The sequence below is a fragment of the Cuculus canorus genome, chromosome 5 (assembly GCF_017976375.1).
Source record: "Cuculus canorus isolate bCucCan1 chromosome 5, bCucCan1.pri, whole genome shotgun sequence".
Lineage (NCBI taxonomy): Eukaryota > Metazoa > Chordata > Aves > Cuculiformes > Cuculidae > Cuculus > Cuculus canorus.
In genome coordinates this window covers 54468324-54483954 of record NC_071405.1, presented here as the reverse complement: position 1 = coordinate 54483954, position 15631 = coordinate 54468324, and the positions used below count along the sequence as shown (strand labels likewise).

The 15631-nt window shown below is 38.2% G+C and overlaps 1 protein-coding gene across 22 annotated transcripts in view; it reads right to left on the bottom strand.

Annotated features, from left to right (window-relative positions):
* The window catches only part of NUMB (NUMB endocytic adaptor protein), a 99179-nt gene that overhangs the window by 6841 nt on the left and 76707 nt on the right, over positions 1-15631 (bottom strand). For 11 of the 22 annotated variants that reach the window (XM_054067929.1, XM_054067931.1, XM_054067927.1 and 8 more), the window contains 5 exons: positions 14064-14138; positions 8752-8829; positions 4032-4106; positions 2203-2343; positions 549-750 (listed from right to left, as the gene is read on the bottom strand). In XM_054067929.1, coding sequence (XP_053923904.1) covers positions 549-750; positions 2203-2343; positions 4032-4106; positions 8752-8829; positions 14064-14138 — 571 coding nt within the window. Of the gene's footprint in view, positions 1-548; positions 751-2202; positions 2344-4031; positions 4107-8751; positions 8830-11316; positions 13698-14063; positions 14139-15631 lie in introns of those variants that run through there. The other 11 variants (XM_009563838.2, XM_054067934.1, XM_009563851.2 and 8 more) reach the window with 6 other exon arrangements.

Here is a 15631-nt window from a genome sequence, read left to right as displayed (position 1 = left end):
GAGTTGTTATTTTGGTTTGAGTTTCTCAGAAAGCACACTGCAAGTGACTGGTTCTTCCCTCACACAATATAACTCTACACATACACTTTGCAATCGGCCTTAAAAATCAAAATAAAAGTACATTGTTTTCTAAGAAAAACACATACCATTCTCTGTTCATTTATCATAAGCTTTAGACTACAAAAAAAGATTAGTTCATGTCTGACAAACTTGTTCTATTTTTGTAGCGTTTTCCTAATGAGGTCTTTTATTTATGGTACATACAGTGCTCTCTGCCATAAAAGAGGCTGACAAAACAAAGCAGGAGCAGCTTTCACATATGAAACCACTTGTCCTTTTTCTAGAGGAGATGTGGGAAAACACACTACAAGTGAATCTGGAAGCATTTTTCATCTTGAAGTGACAAGTGTCTGGAAATAAGATTTGTACATAAATAAGGTTCAAGAGAGGGAATGCCGCAAGGACATTATGCCTCAATCCTTGCACAGGCTCCAATTCGCCTCAGTGCTGGTTTTGCTCACTATGGATAATTAAGTTGCACCCCGTACCTTTAGCATCCGGCATCTGTTTCATAATTTCCTCTCTCTCTGCTTGTTCAGTAGCTGTAGTGACCCTGAATGACCCCTCTCTAGTGAATGTGGTTCTGCTGGCATCAAAGGTGGCAGTCACTCCACACTCCTTCTCTCGCTTCTGCTTGCGCTCCAGGCAGGCTGCAAATGCACAGCCCACGGCATGACTCAACCTTTCCCCCTGTACAAGACAACATTGCATCATACAGTAACTGCAACAAAAACATGCGTGTGTTTCAAGCATTGCGAAGTGATAATCTGCGTTTACAGGAGGAATCTAATTAAGGCATTCATGAGAACAACTGTAATTGGCCACCTTTTGCATGGCTCTAAAACTAAACCTGGTATATACAAAGGCTCCCAAGTACTATTGCACAAGCAGCGTTCAGGAAGGCCACCCAGAAATGAAAAGAGACTGTCGGATAATCTGTTTAGTTCAACCGCTACTAGCGTTCCAGTGAGATAATATGTCTACACAGATTCCTTGCCTCTAGACACATTTGTGAAGCCACCTTAAGCAGGTATAAATCCCAAAGGACAGAGAAGTGCTATTATCAGATAGAGAAAGTTTACAGAGGGCTCAGGGAGACACTACCATTGCGTGTAAGCATGAAAATTCAAAGTGCAGTGGTGACTCCTTACACCTCTTAATTACCCTGACCAAATGCACAAGTTAGTATTAAGAGTGCCTTCTGAACAGCACTTCCATTGTTAACTAGTTAAGTCAAAAGGATCCACTGTCCATAATTGTAATAAGGAAACGCAATGTAGGCCATGGGAAGACCAGCAATCCAACTGATACCGTGGCTACAGTTGAGTGAGGTGCGCTATTACTATCACTAGCTCAACTCATCTGTTATAATTGGTAAGTAAATTGACTTCTTATTTACAGATGAAAATGGAAATGTTCCAGCTCTAATGCAAGTTTTGCTAGGAATTTCCAACTTCATTGTTTCTCTTTAAATAAAACTGAGAAGTTATCAAGTACAATTGCTCTGAAAACGCAGCTATGTGGAGTTCACACAATGAATTTGCATAAAGTTTCAAGCACTTTGTATAATATAGGTAGGATTCAACAAAAAGTAGAAAGAGGAAAAGAACAGATCAGGGAGTTAAGTAACTTACTTAAGACTACACAGCGAGAGACTGATCGAGGTAACTTGCTTTCCAACACTCTACTGGAAAAATCTCTTATCACTTAGAAGTAAACAAGATGCTAATTTAACTCAGTCTAGCTCCACCCTTTAACATTCAGATACCTTTCCACTCAAGATAACACTCGTATACAAGAGACTGCATTCATAACCAGTCTGTATTTACTATGATTTTGCCCTGGAAAAACTGTCAGTGCTGTTTCAGCTTTTGGCTGTATATGTTTTCAGATGAGAGTATCTTCTGTCTATTTTTAGAAGAGTAGTTCCCTTCTGCTAGAGATATCTGAGGCTGACTGCATTCCATTTATACACATGCTGGGCACCATTTCTACCCACAAGACAAAGCCACAGAGAGATAGCAAGTAATTCAGATACAGAGAATGAGAGAGAAAATAATTTTCAAGGACTGCAGTATTCTAGGTAGTCAATTTTTCCAAGCATAAATACGGTGTGTTGGGGATACACCATGTCAAACTTACCGTGTCCTTTACAGCCATAAAGCAGTGGCATATCCAGCGCCTCGTTGTGCCATCTCGACAGATGTACGAGAACGCCCGGTCAAAGTTCCTGTCTGGTGCACAGAAAGAAACCTTCTCTATTGTCTGATCAACTATAAGATCCTAGAGGGGAAAAATCCACACACACACACACACACAATAAAAGAAATGTGAGGACATATTAAGAAACAGCTGAGTAAGTAATTTTCAGTGTTAACTGCAAGAACACGAGTTACATTACGAAGACAACAACCTGATGAGGCTATAACTATCATAGCAGCTCCAGTATAGTCTTGCAATCAAAAAATCTTAATTGTGGTTAGAAAAAAAAAAGCTGAAACTTATGGGAGAGACCTGTGAGTGTGAAAAGATCTAGCAGCTGCTGCACAAAAAGCAAAAGCTGATCTGCCAATTAGCTAAGCAGGGATGCAATGGAAAAGCACCAGCAGCACTGATAATATCAAAATCCTCTGATTTGTCCCCATAGACTGATGGACGAAGTGTTTCTAAACTGGAGATAGCATAGTTTTTGAATACTACTATATTCATTAAAAACTATTTTTTCACTACTTTTTTCAAAATTGTTTCCTTTTGGTAGGTGGTTTGTACTTGGTACCCCTGCCGATGTATTCAACCACCAGGAGGCAACAGTATATTCTCATTTTAGGTCCTATACTTTTAATTTCCTCCAGGGTCTGCACAACTTACTAAAATTAAATTTTAAAAGATTAAATATATACAGTAATATTTCTAAAAACAATACACGTATTAATACTTTTAAATGAGGCAATGAGTAGACTGAATTCAGCTACATCAGTATGTTTAAATTAGAAAATGAATTCCTCAGGGACAGTAACTTTAGTGCTGACGACTGATACTGTAACAGCAGCCCTGGGGAAGTCAAGCCACAGAGCAGGTGTTTGACAGGCAGTCATACTGGAGGAGGGATATGAATTATCTCTACCTGCTTCTCAGTTGTTGGCTTATAATCTTCCAGGTTGAAAAGTAAGGGTTAAATGACAGGAATATAAAACAAACTTCAGATTAAGGAGAGCAAAAATTGTTCCAATAGCCATGCCATCTTTTAAAATACTACTATGATTATAGAGGTAAGTCTAAAGTTCTCATTGCTAATTGCCTACATATAGATAAAACCAAAAATTGTTTGCTATTACTTGAGCACAAGCACCTTGGTGGTACATACTGTGCTATTTCACAATTAAAAACTTGTAGAACAATCTAGAAGGATGTCACAAATACATTAGCCTTCCACTTCAGAACTACAGCTTAGATATTAGAATTAGAAATCATTGAACTTCATACTCAATTACTTTTTAGCTTGAGTCTGAAGGCACAACTCTTCTATTTCATTTATTCTCTTCACTGCATTTTTGGAAGCTCTTGTTCATCCAGTTCCATTCTAGGATTTGGATGCTACAAAAATCATATTGATTAACACAAGTTTGCTCATGTATTCCTATGGCAGCTGAGGGACTCCAAGTTCAATGTCAACAGAACTTATGAGGAAAAAAATGTTTTTCCAGTAAATGCAACTAAAAATATTCCAAGCCTGTGCCAACTGCCACATCTTATGAAACGTTTCTTGAAAATAGCGTGGAATAAACTGGAGAAGAAAAATTAGCAAGCATACATATGTTTACAAAGCAAGAAATGATTAAACTAATTATACGCTTCAGTCTTCCTTTCAAATACCAATATTTGCATTAACATAAAAATTGGTGTCCATTTAAAGTTACAGCACATATATTATTATAGAAAGATTTAAAACTTTTTGTCCAGGGAAATCTAACCTTTGTTTTCTCATCTACAACTCTGAGTCCATCCGCTGAAACCCACAGGACCGCTTTAATGGCCTTCTTCCCAGACTTTCATAAAAAAAAAAAAAGAAAAAAGGAAAGAAAAAAACAGTTTTATGCCAACAGCATCAGACTGCCACCCGTTTCTCCCCTTTCCAAGAACCATAACGTTAAGTGTAGATGAAGTCCATGGTCAGTAGAGTGCCCAAAGCCAGATACTCAATCCAAGTTGCAAAACATTCAGAGAACCAAGACAAAGCTAACAGTCCAGAAACAGCACGTCGTGGGGAGTGGGAGAGGGCACAGGACAGGTGGAAGCCAAAACAGCGTGTCTGTCCACTGACAGTAAAGAATTCAAGACTGACCAAGTGGGTGAAGAATTCCACTAGAGAGTCAGAAAACACTAATTCATAAGGAGTTACACCACAGGTAGCTGCTTTAGCACAAGTTTAAACGTAGGAAAACTCTTACCTTCTATTGCCACCAGCCCTGCCCTCTGCCCTAACAGTCGCATGGCAGAATCATGGCATCACCTTAAACCAGTGTTAAAAAGCATCCAAAAATCATCAGTTACTGTGTTATGAGCTTAATGCTAAGATCAATCTTCCGAATATGTTTCACTCTTTTATTAAGTGCTAAACGTCATATCTTGGAAGAGAGGTAGAAAATATGATTTCTTAACCATTTGGTGTGTATCTTGAAAAAGCAACAATGGGGGCAGGCTGAGGCAGCAGGAGTAGTCTGGCTTTTATCCAAGAGCTGACTGTGGGAACTTTCAGCTGCCACAAGCTGAAGGTAAGTAAAAGTGGGAAACACAGGAAGGCTTTAGGAGCCATCTAACTATGGATTCTTTCTAGACTGTTTACTTTTTAAGGGAAAGTTAAAGAAAACAGTATAAACACTTGACACAATATTCTTCTGAAGCTAATTTATCGAACAGAAAATAGGTACCACGTGCCAACACGATTTTACTGTTTGCAACAGAGAACTACTAGGAGAAAAATAGTATTTTTTTCTTTTAAAATGTGTTACTCTAATTCACAAGCCCCATACTTTAAGCCAGCTAATAAAATGTTCTTCCCATAACATTTTTGGAAGCACTGAGTCTAATGGCGCTCACCACTGACCACTGCAGGGAGTGAACAGAGCAACAACAAAAAAAGATGGGGGGGGGGGCTACCAGCTAGTGGTTTCATGCAAGAATGACAATTAAATTAATTTATTTTTTTTTAACCAGTTCATTGCAGATGTATATAGTTTACATTCATACAGCAAATAATGGAGCAAGGACACATTCTGGCATAAGCAACCACATGTTCCAAGTCTGCAACACCATTTTTAACACCGTAAGGATGAAACATCTGGGAGTGAAAACTCTCCTATTATATCACATTGGTTTCATTCTCAGAAAAAGCAGCAAGTGTGAAGAAAACAAGCCTGGCAGGACTTCTGTTTGTTTTTAGGGAGGAAATATCTGTCCCAATTTCGGAAGCAGCAATGACACCCCGAGCATTTTCAAAAGGCTTGGTGAGAAAAGAGAATGGCACTGATTCGTATGGAAGAGTGATTTAAAAAAGAAAACAGAAAATAAGCACAGCATGAAAGCAACCTACAAAGATGTGCTTGCAGAAGCAAGTTTCTAAGTGTCCATTCAGTCTGCTGGATACCCCAGAGAAGGTCTGAAGGAAAACTGTCAGATTCTGGAACGCTACTACAAAATGTAGTCTCTATTTTCAATGCTTAACTAGCTTCCATAGCCTAGAAGTCCCTATTAATCCCAAACCTAAGTAGTTCGTAGAAGTCTGTCTCCTTGAAGTGTTTTAAAAAAGAGTACTAGTTTCTTATGTGCCATTAATAGTCTTAACATCTTTATTTCAAGCAAATACAAACAATTGAGAAGACAATGCCTGCAGGTAGCTGTTTAGTTTAGATTACCATCATTAGAAACTGATATATTTATCTTTCCCTAGCAAACAATAAAAACCGTGTTTCCACAGATACAGCAAATAGTTGCTGAAGTTTGTATTGAAGTCAAGTATAACTGAGCTGGGTACTTCATAAAGCTGTACTGTTCTTCAGCAGAGCTACTTCTCACCTGCTATTTTACCAAATGAGGTTTTAGAAATAGCTAAGACCTGTAACTTCATGTTTCTCAGAACAAAATGGGAAGGCTAAAGTGCCATCTGAGTCCTCCTCTCCCACTGGAAACATAAGGTTCCTCATGAAAGATAACGAAATGTCAGTTTGCTACACTAAGAGAAAAACAAAACACACTTATCTCCCAGCTCCTTCTTCTAGATTTATGGTGGATGCAGTGCTCAGAAGAGTTAAGTCCTTACATTCCATATCCCAACCCCACAGTTACTACTGCTGGACAAGGTATAATTTTCCCATGTGCTGAATTCTCAGCTTATTTATGCCTACAAATGATGTAAAAGGAACATACTTCTCCAAATCACTTTTTATTGGTTGTATAAATCAAAGTACTCCTCCATTATGGGTGGGATACTGCCAAGTACACCATGATTACAAAGCAGATATGAGCATTTGCACTCCTGGCGCACACTGGACAAAGATCAGACCAGATGCAAGATACTGCATGAGAAGTGAACTCCAATGCAGGATCACAGCTTGTGTAACAAACACTGAAAGGCACAGGTGACTCCAAACAGAAGTATTTAAAGCAAATGGCCAATATCCACTGGAACAGTGTGGTCTTAAATGTTGCTACTAAGGAACTCATCTAGACATCCATATCAGTAGTTTGTCTGCATATTCAAGAGCTTCCGGATGACAGCACTGCTGGAGGAGAGCCACGTGTGGCACCAGCTCCCAGGAACCTGATTTGTCTGTGCTGAGTCAGACCCGATAGAAACCTTGCTGCTCAGCACTTCCTAGGTCAGTAATCTGCTCCAATACAACATTCGTTATCTGGACTAATTTCAGAGGTCTCTAGAAGGGTGGGTGAGGCACCCATCCTAAGAGGTGCAAGGGCCAAAAAAACAAACCAGGACTACTGAGGGCTGGGTACAATGGAAACCTCTCTGACAATCTGGCAATGCCCTACGGATGGGCATACAGAATTAAAAAAAAAAATAACCTAAAAGGCATATTTCCTAACCAACAGTGCTGGTCATGACAATTTAACTGTTAAAAGTGATAGGAACATGGAGATAAGTAGCAGCTATACTGTAAGGTGGAAAATAAAATTTTAAGGATGTCCAAGCAGAATTAAAGTTGCCCAATAAGGCATTTTTTTCAATACCTCTAAATTGTTTGCAGTCTTTCTGCCTATTTCAGTCTGCCCCAGGACTTACTGTAAGCTGTATCTGGAGTCTGAGGTATATATAAAGAAAATATTTAATTTCAGATTCCGTATAAAACATTGCATGACAAGAAATGCATGCAACTCAGTGGAATCAAAACATAAGATCACCAAATCTGTACTACTATTCACTACAACAGTAAAGATCACTCAAAAACAGATAATAACTTGCTCCAAAGACTTTTGTAGCTATGGAAGTTACAAACCTGTTAGTTTAAATTTAAGCCAAGATTCATTTTATAGTAAGATACTTCAGAAGTGGTATCTTAGATTAAGTCCGTAAAAACACTAAGTTAAAATGTTTTACAGGAATTTTAAATGCAGAGGTAGGGAACAGATGAGAGTTAAAAAGGGAGAGATCTCTTTCAGAGGTCTACGCACACTGCCTGGCAGAGATGTAGACAGCAGGAATAAAACGACCTGGCCATCAGTACAGCACATTCTTAATAAGGGCAAAGAGTTTCTTTCCTTTTTGTCTGAGACACTTTCCTCATGAAAACAAAGAGCAACAAATTTTCAGTGACACTATCAAGTTGAAATTAGGAACACATAGTAGGTAAACATCTGGTCTCATCTTCATATATCTTTGAATTAGAACTGTGCTGAAAAAAGGAAGGTTTAATCACAGAATCATAGAATAGTTAGGGTTGGAAGGGATCTTACAGATCATCTAGTTCCAACCCCTCTGCCATGGGCAGGGATATCCCATGAAATCAGGCTGCCCAAGGCCCCATCCAACCTGGCCTTGAATACCTCCAGGGACGAGACATCCACAGCTTCCCTGGGCAACCTGTGCCAGTGCCTCACCACTCTCATAGTGAAGAAATTCTTCCTAATGTCTAGTCTAAATCTGCCCCTCTGCAGTGCGTTCCCCTGGTCCTATCTCCACAAGCCTTTACGCATAGCCCCTCTCCAGCTTTCCTGTAGGCTCCCTTCAGGTACTGGAAGGTCACTATAAGATCACTTAAGAGATGGTATGTGTAGGTACACTGCTTTCTCCCAAGGCTAACATTTAGGGGTGAACCCACGGTCCTAGGCAGCCAATCATGAAGCACTTGAGGCACAGATCCAACTGTTCTGCAGATATTTGCCCAGGTGATGTAGGCTGGCAAAAGTTTAAAGATTTAAAGGGAAAATTCACTTTTTTTTTTTTTTCCAGGAAGACCAAATCACTTCAGAACACTGGATTTCCAATACAGACCATTTGGATTTAAGCTTCTGTTTCAGGTTTTTTAACCATATTCTTTGTTTGATCACATACTTCCAAGTCTATTTTAGAAGCAAATATTCTGAAATGGATTAGGGGACTCAACACCTTGATTTCATGGCAGTGCTATACCAGGGATGTAACTCCTTATAGTGCAAGCACAAATGAGGCATTAAACTTACTTTTCCAAAGAAGCCTTTGAAGAACTTCCTTTCCTGGAGGAACAGGGGGGACAAGTCGAGCGCTATTACTGTAGGTAGCTAAAATGTCCCAGGGTTTCAAACCAACAAGCACACACAAGAATAGGGTTTGGAGGGAAAGGAAGGGTTTTTTAGAGTTATCCATAAGAAGGTGCGACAGGCAAATGTGAAAATAATCCCATGAAAATGCAGATCAAAGGGCACGCACACAATTCTAATAAGCTACTGCCCTGAAATTGGTGGAAAGAAGAGAACTTCAGCCCCAATTCCATGCAAAGTGGTTATTTTATTTTCACTCTCCCTTGTTTAGTTCCTTTTAGTTAGGTTATAAACCAAACTTGGCAGCAGACATGGTGGTTAAACAATTAAAATACTGTATGGGCTCTTGTGAAATGCAAAATTCTAACTCCAGAACTACAGTCAAGTTTGCTCTGTATTGATCACACTTTCCCAGAGCAAATGATTCGTAAACTGGAGAAGCATCTATGGCTAAGCAGGGCTAAACGGTTTCATTTAATTCTGTTTATTTGTGGTTTTGGTTTACATGCTACTCTTACACTTCACATCTTACGCAGTTCTCTCTGAAAAGTAAGGAATTTCACCTTACCTTGTGGTATAATTAAAACACAAATGAGATTCGTTCCTCTTTCACTCTCTCTAAAGCCTTCCAAGGCTTTATTTAATATTTATACAAACACCAGATATTCATTCTACAACTCTGAATTGACAAGCTGAACAAGACCCCTTTAAAGACAGCTCAGACAGGGGTAAACAGTTAGGCAAGAGTTGAACTTCTCAAATTTCTTCACCCTGGAAGTGATCATACCAATTGCCCAATTCATGTTAAGAAAAAGGCAGTAAACAATTTTAAGCATATTTGCATACAGTTTAGTTTACTGGCTTTATTTTGTTACCAGACTGTGAAAAGAAAACTGCACCACCTGAACAGATCTCACAAGAGAATCCTTCACCAGTTGTAGTGCTCTGCAAGCCCAGCCACACGCTGCTCCTTGTTTAAGGGAAGTTGGCATGAAGCATATTGCCATTCCTGCTATCTTTCCAAATTGTTTTGCTTTTTAGAAATCTATGGTATAGCAGTAATGGGGAAGAGGTGGAAAACTGCAGATGAGACAAGAGAGCGTCTTTGTGACAGCCTCTGACCCTGAATTAACACCGTACAATTTCAACATGTTGATCACCGATAACAATACTATGATAAAAATATTATTACAAATATCCTGAGACAGTGTCTCAAGAATTGATTGATAAACAAGGTTATATTTAAAACAAAGCTATGGTTCTGACGCAAGCCAACAAAAGCCAGGAAATACAAAGAAGGGAGTGTCAATCTTGACTTTGCATTTCCTGACTTCTCTTGCTGTTTGCCTCTCTGTCTGACGCCCTTCCACAGAGCATTTTACCAAGTATCTCTAACGTGCTTATGTCCACTCAGACAATGTTTAAAGAACATCTTTAAGTTCAGTCAGCCAAAAACCTTAACAGTTTTTAGAGGCAGGAACGGTTATGTATTTGGACAGGATATGCTGAACACTAGGAGGGGAACTAAGGGATTAATCACAGTGTTGTGTACACAATGAGAAGGGGTTGGATGCTGCTGCCAAGTTGAGCAATAATTATTGCATTATACTAAATAACAGCTTTTTAAAGATAGCAAAAGCTAAAGAGATTCGCCAGAAGCTACCTCATTTTCAGGTGATGGTTAATTTTGTTTTCAGCGAAATGGTTGTTAAACAAGATTATTTTTTTAAATAAACTAGAAAAGGTTAATGGAAAAGGCATCATGCAAAATGGGTTTTAAACACACACTAAGTTAATGTGGTTTAGAGATAACTAAATGCATGTTTTAAATATTAAATTATGTCTCTTTACCTGCTAAAACAAGAACATATATTAAAACAAATGCATCATTTAAAACAAAAAGTGGCAAGTTAGAAACCAATACTACACACTAAAGCTGACTTTAAATCAAAACATGATATGAGAGAGCATACTTTTGTCTTTATATGATGTTCTGGTACCTGAGTCAAATACACTTACACGGCCCTTACAAAGTTATTTTCCAGTTTGTACCAAATACTTTAAATTAAGTAAAATGGTTCTGAAGAAACCATTTAGTGCTTAGTGTTCAAACACAAGAATCCTACCAGATATGAAATGTATACACAGTTAGTAACATATCCCTAGACAGACAAAAATTTAAGCTACATTGGTAATATCCTACTAAGGGGAAAATGCAAGCTCCACTGGTAACATAAACCCATGTTAATAAGAGACTGATAGCTGAGTACATGGGTTTCTGATCTATTAATGAGACTGTGGTGCCATTTCATCAGAGCGAAAATAGGGACATAAGTTAAGACTTCATCCATTTAAACATTATTATAACCTGCACATTATAGTATTGTTGGTGTGCAATTTCAGATATAAGACTATAACAATAGAATACTGTATGGATATGGGATTCTCTAGCTTGGTGGCGTTTTTTACTGCGTTGTCAATAAAACAATGTCTAAATAAAATGCTCACCATCACCTGGTTTCAAGTTCTGTAAGATGCTGTGCTCAAAAACAATTACACCACATTAAACAAGCATGTAATAATAATTAAAAAACAAAAACTTGAAAGCTTATTTTCCACAGTAAAGAGATAAAGATTTGCTTGCATCTTTTCTTTCAAAAAGCAAAGTAGAAATTAAGCTATTCCCAAAAAAAGATCAGCACTGTTCTATATCTGTCTTGACAAATCCCATGAAGTTTTTAAACTCCATAAGTCAACCCTAAAAAAGAACAGACTTCGGTTCTCCAAATGAATTGCCAACTGCTGGAGAACAATAATTAGAAGAAAAAAAAATGTTTATCTTTCAGAATAAGTAAAGATAAAGAGAACTTAACTTTTGGAAACTATAAGATACAAGTATTCAACAATTCTGACTAAGAGAAAAGAACTACTATTTATTGACTGGATTTATAAAAAGCCTACACATTAACTGCAAAGAAAACAGTAAAGATTAAAATAGGCCACATACATTTTGATGCAGTTTAACCATATGAAAAATGAAGTCCAATTTCCCCTAAGTTAGTCTTTCAGTTTGAGCTGTGCAGCTCAAACTTGTAATTATTTCAAGACCAAGAGAAAGCTGATCAATATAACCTAATACTGTGAAGGCAAGAGACCACGAAAAGAGCAAACTGTTTTCTTATCACATTCCTTGCGTGCTGAAACATCATCCAGCCGTCTGGCTTTTGCTAATTAAGAGAGCATATTGTACAGAAAAGAGCTTTCAGTAATAGTAAGGTCCTACAGAAAGACCCTCAGTTTAAGACCTACATGCTAGGGGGCGGGAGGTAGGGCTTGAATTGCAGTGAGCAGCTTCAAACGAACCTCAGATCTGATGTAGTCTAGCAACTAAAGTGCACAAAGTAGTTTCAGTAATCTGAATCTTTCTTTTGGGGCCCATTGAGAATTTCACCTCTGCTTCTCAACTTTCAACATTGACAAAGCAAACAATGCAAAGAGCAATCATAAGAGACGTGTGCTTGTGTCCAATTTATATATAGACATCAAAAATGTCAAGCCACAGAAGAAATCAAACTAACTGATGCAAAACGTTTGATCTATGAGAATGGATAAAGTCCATGCCATTCACCATTTAGAATAATAACACAGCACAGAATAAGGAAATGAAATTATTTACTTCCAGAGAATACACCGTAGAAGCTGGACATCCAAGTCTGACATTTGAATCAACAATTCATGTGATTAAGAATCACAATCCTGGAATTATCCAGATTTCAGAAAAGGGTGCTATGTTTTTACTGTGTCTCATTATTTATAAGCTTAGCTACGCTTAACTGGCTCGTGGGCCTAAAGTTTGGGTTTTTTTATAAAAACTAGAGAACGAGTACTTCATGGCATAGTTCCCCAGAGAAGAGAAAAACAGCACGGAGTAGATACTGCAAGGTTATTTGGTGTGCTAATGGAAGTATTCTGATAGAACAGAAACCAGAATGAGGCAAAACCAGATACGATTCATTACATGGTCAATACCTGTGCTTTTAGCTACGCAAACTAAATCCATAGAACAATTGAAGTCATTTATATTTTGTGGGAAATCAGTCACCAATCCCTGCTAGACTGAATGGGAATAGATGGGACACTGCTTTAGCAGGTTCTATACATTAGCTGAGAGAGAAAACAATGAAAAGACTTGATTTCAATCAGAGCACTAAACCAATTCAGAAACTTTACAGCACAAGGGAAGGAAGAAAACCTACAATCCTCTGTTGTATGCTAGGAAGAAGGGAAGAACAGGTTTAGTTGGAAGCCATTTGAGCTCCCACATTTGGCAAAGGAAAAAAGTAACGTCCAGTAGTTGAGGTGCAGTAGAAGCGTTTGATGTATTTTTAGTACTTTTGTTGAGCTATAAGGATCAACTAAAGGCATCGCTGAAGAATGTATATTGCTAAGACATGTAAGAGAAGTGATTAAAAGGATTGCAGTTCCCTATCTCCATTCAGACTTCAAATTTTAGTGTCCTTTCTCCTTCTGTTCTCGTCAATGCTGTTTTAGCCTCAGTTCCTTGACAGACTGATCACTGCCTTTCTAGAGTTCACCACTTCCGTAGGATTTTGTGATATTACTACTGCAGGAAAGAGATGACAAGACCTCTTCAAATGAGCCACAGAAATACAGAGAGCTTTGAACGAGTGCCATTTACAGGAGCAAACGTTCACAGAAGCCAAACTAAGAGCAGCCCATTTCATGACATACCAGAATTAGGCAGCCTTCAGGCCACTTTGAGCAGATGCAAGCCAGATTATTTCATGCATGACTACAATGTTGCAGTGCATTAGAAAAAAGCAGCCTAAATCAAGTAATATTTTGTATAACAACAGTGAATTAAGTCACTAATAAGTGGCAGGCAACAGAGGGAGAGAGAGAGAGGGAGAGGAAAACAGAGAGGGAGAAAGAACTGTTAAAAAACAATGGCTGAAGTCCCATGTGGGTACCAACTTAGTTTCAAAGGTCACAGATTTTTACACATTTGTTTTGCAAATAGTTTCTGCAAGTAGAAAGAACAGTTGTAACTCTCTCCCTCTCATCATCAGATTAGCATGTCCCCCTAACCACAGCAGTGCTCTCAAACCGGCCAACTATTCTCCTAGCATGGGTCAAAAGTTCGGCCTTTAGCTGGGGCACTGCTGCCAAACAGACCTCTTCCAGTAACACTCACAACCCCAAAGCCAACTTGTTCACGAAACAAATATACATACAGATTTCAGCCTCTTCACAGCATCTTCACAAATATGCATTCCTCTGGATTCATCCACTTCAACGTGCCCCAGGTACTGCAGGAAAAAGAGTTGGGGGAGAAAAGCTTAATAGCAGCTCCTTAAACTCCCTGCATTTAAAAATCTAATCACTGAATTCACCCCAGTACAGCCGAGATGACAGACATAACAGCACTTAGCAAGCCTTCTTTTGAGACCTGTACTCGAAGGCTTGACTTTGTATTTATATGGGGCACCAGCCACAAGTAGAAAAGCATAATATACCTAGAAATTTTGAAGCAAAGACAGGTTTTCCCCAACCGGGGGAGGAGGGGAATTAAATTGAAAAGTAGAATTGTATTTTTCTGATTATTCAGCATGAGCTTTAGTCACTAGCACACCACAAAAAACTTAAGTCAACACAGAAATGATTGAATAATTACTTTTTAATAATGATAAAATACATTTAGTATCTAAAACTGAATCATACTAAGTAAGATACCCAAATACACTTCAACATTCATGTCCAAATACAAGACATTTCAAGGTTGCAAACAGAACACATCCTTCTTCCCCCCGCCTTTCTATAAATCATAAACCAAAAATGTTTATCTTCTTCACAACAACTGGCTCTTATGTGGACACTGGAGCATTCGCTATTCTCCCAAAAAGTTTTTTAAAATATCAATGTTCTGTATATTCAACTTATTAAGCAGTACTTAGGAATAAAACAGCAAACAACCGTGAACAGAAACTGCAAGTTTCAAAGCTTTTAAATTAAGAATCATAACAACATTAGCCTAGGCAATTTCAAGAAACACAGAGCGTAGTGCTTGGAGTACTATGGATAATTTCATTTGACATTTGGGGGGGGGGAAGCTTCAAGTTTTCCAATTTCTCCCTACTTTTTCTAATCACAGTTCTTTTTGTTAGAGGAAGGAAATGTTCTCTCAGAAACATTCATACCCTTAATTCAAAGTACTTTACTCTTTAAGAAAACCATAGAAACTGTTAAATAAAACCTTTCTTAAGTTTTGTAGTAAGAGATATAGGCCAGTAGAACTTATCCCAATTTATGTCGCGCAGTAAGAATTGTATGCAATTCAGCTTTTATATTCTAGACTAGATAGAAGGCGAAGAAATGGTTTTAAAATAGCAGAATCAATACTTGCGTCACTTAATGCAATGGCAAACCTAGGTTTAATCATGTTTTGAGAAATGAGAAGTCCCACTCCACCAGAGAATATTGAGTTATGTCACGAGTTACCCGAAATCTCCCAGGTTTAGTTTCATTAATTAGGATACCATACTGAACCAGATGGACAAAAAAGATTTCACTCTTTAGCACCATATTGAGCATTCTTCTCATAATGACTTAACAGATTCAACTAAGTAGTCAAATTCAGACTGTTTCAAAGATTTAATAGAAATTTGAATGTGAGTTTTTTTCATGGAAGGCAAGATGCTCCAAAAGAAGAGACTCCACATACCAGCCTTCATATTAAACTGCCTACCTACGTAAACTACAAATCACTTAAGGTTTAAAAGATCTTAAGTGACGGAGGGCTTTA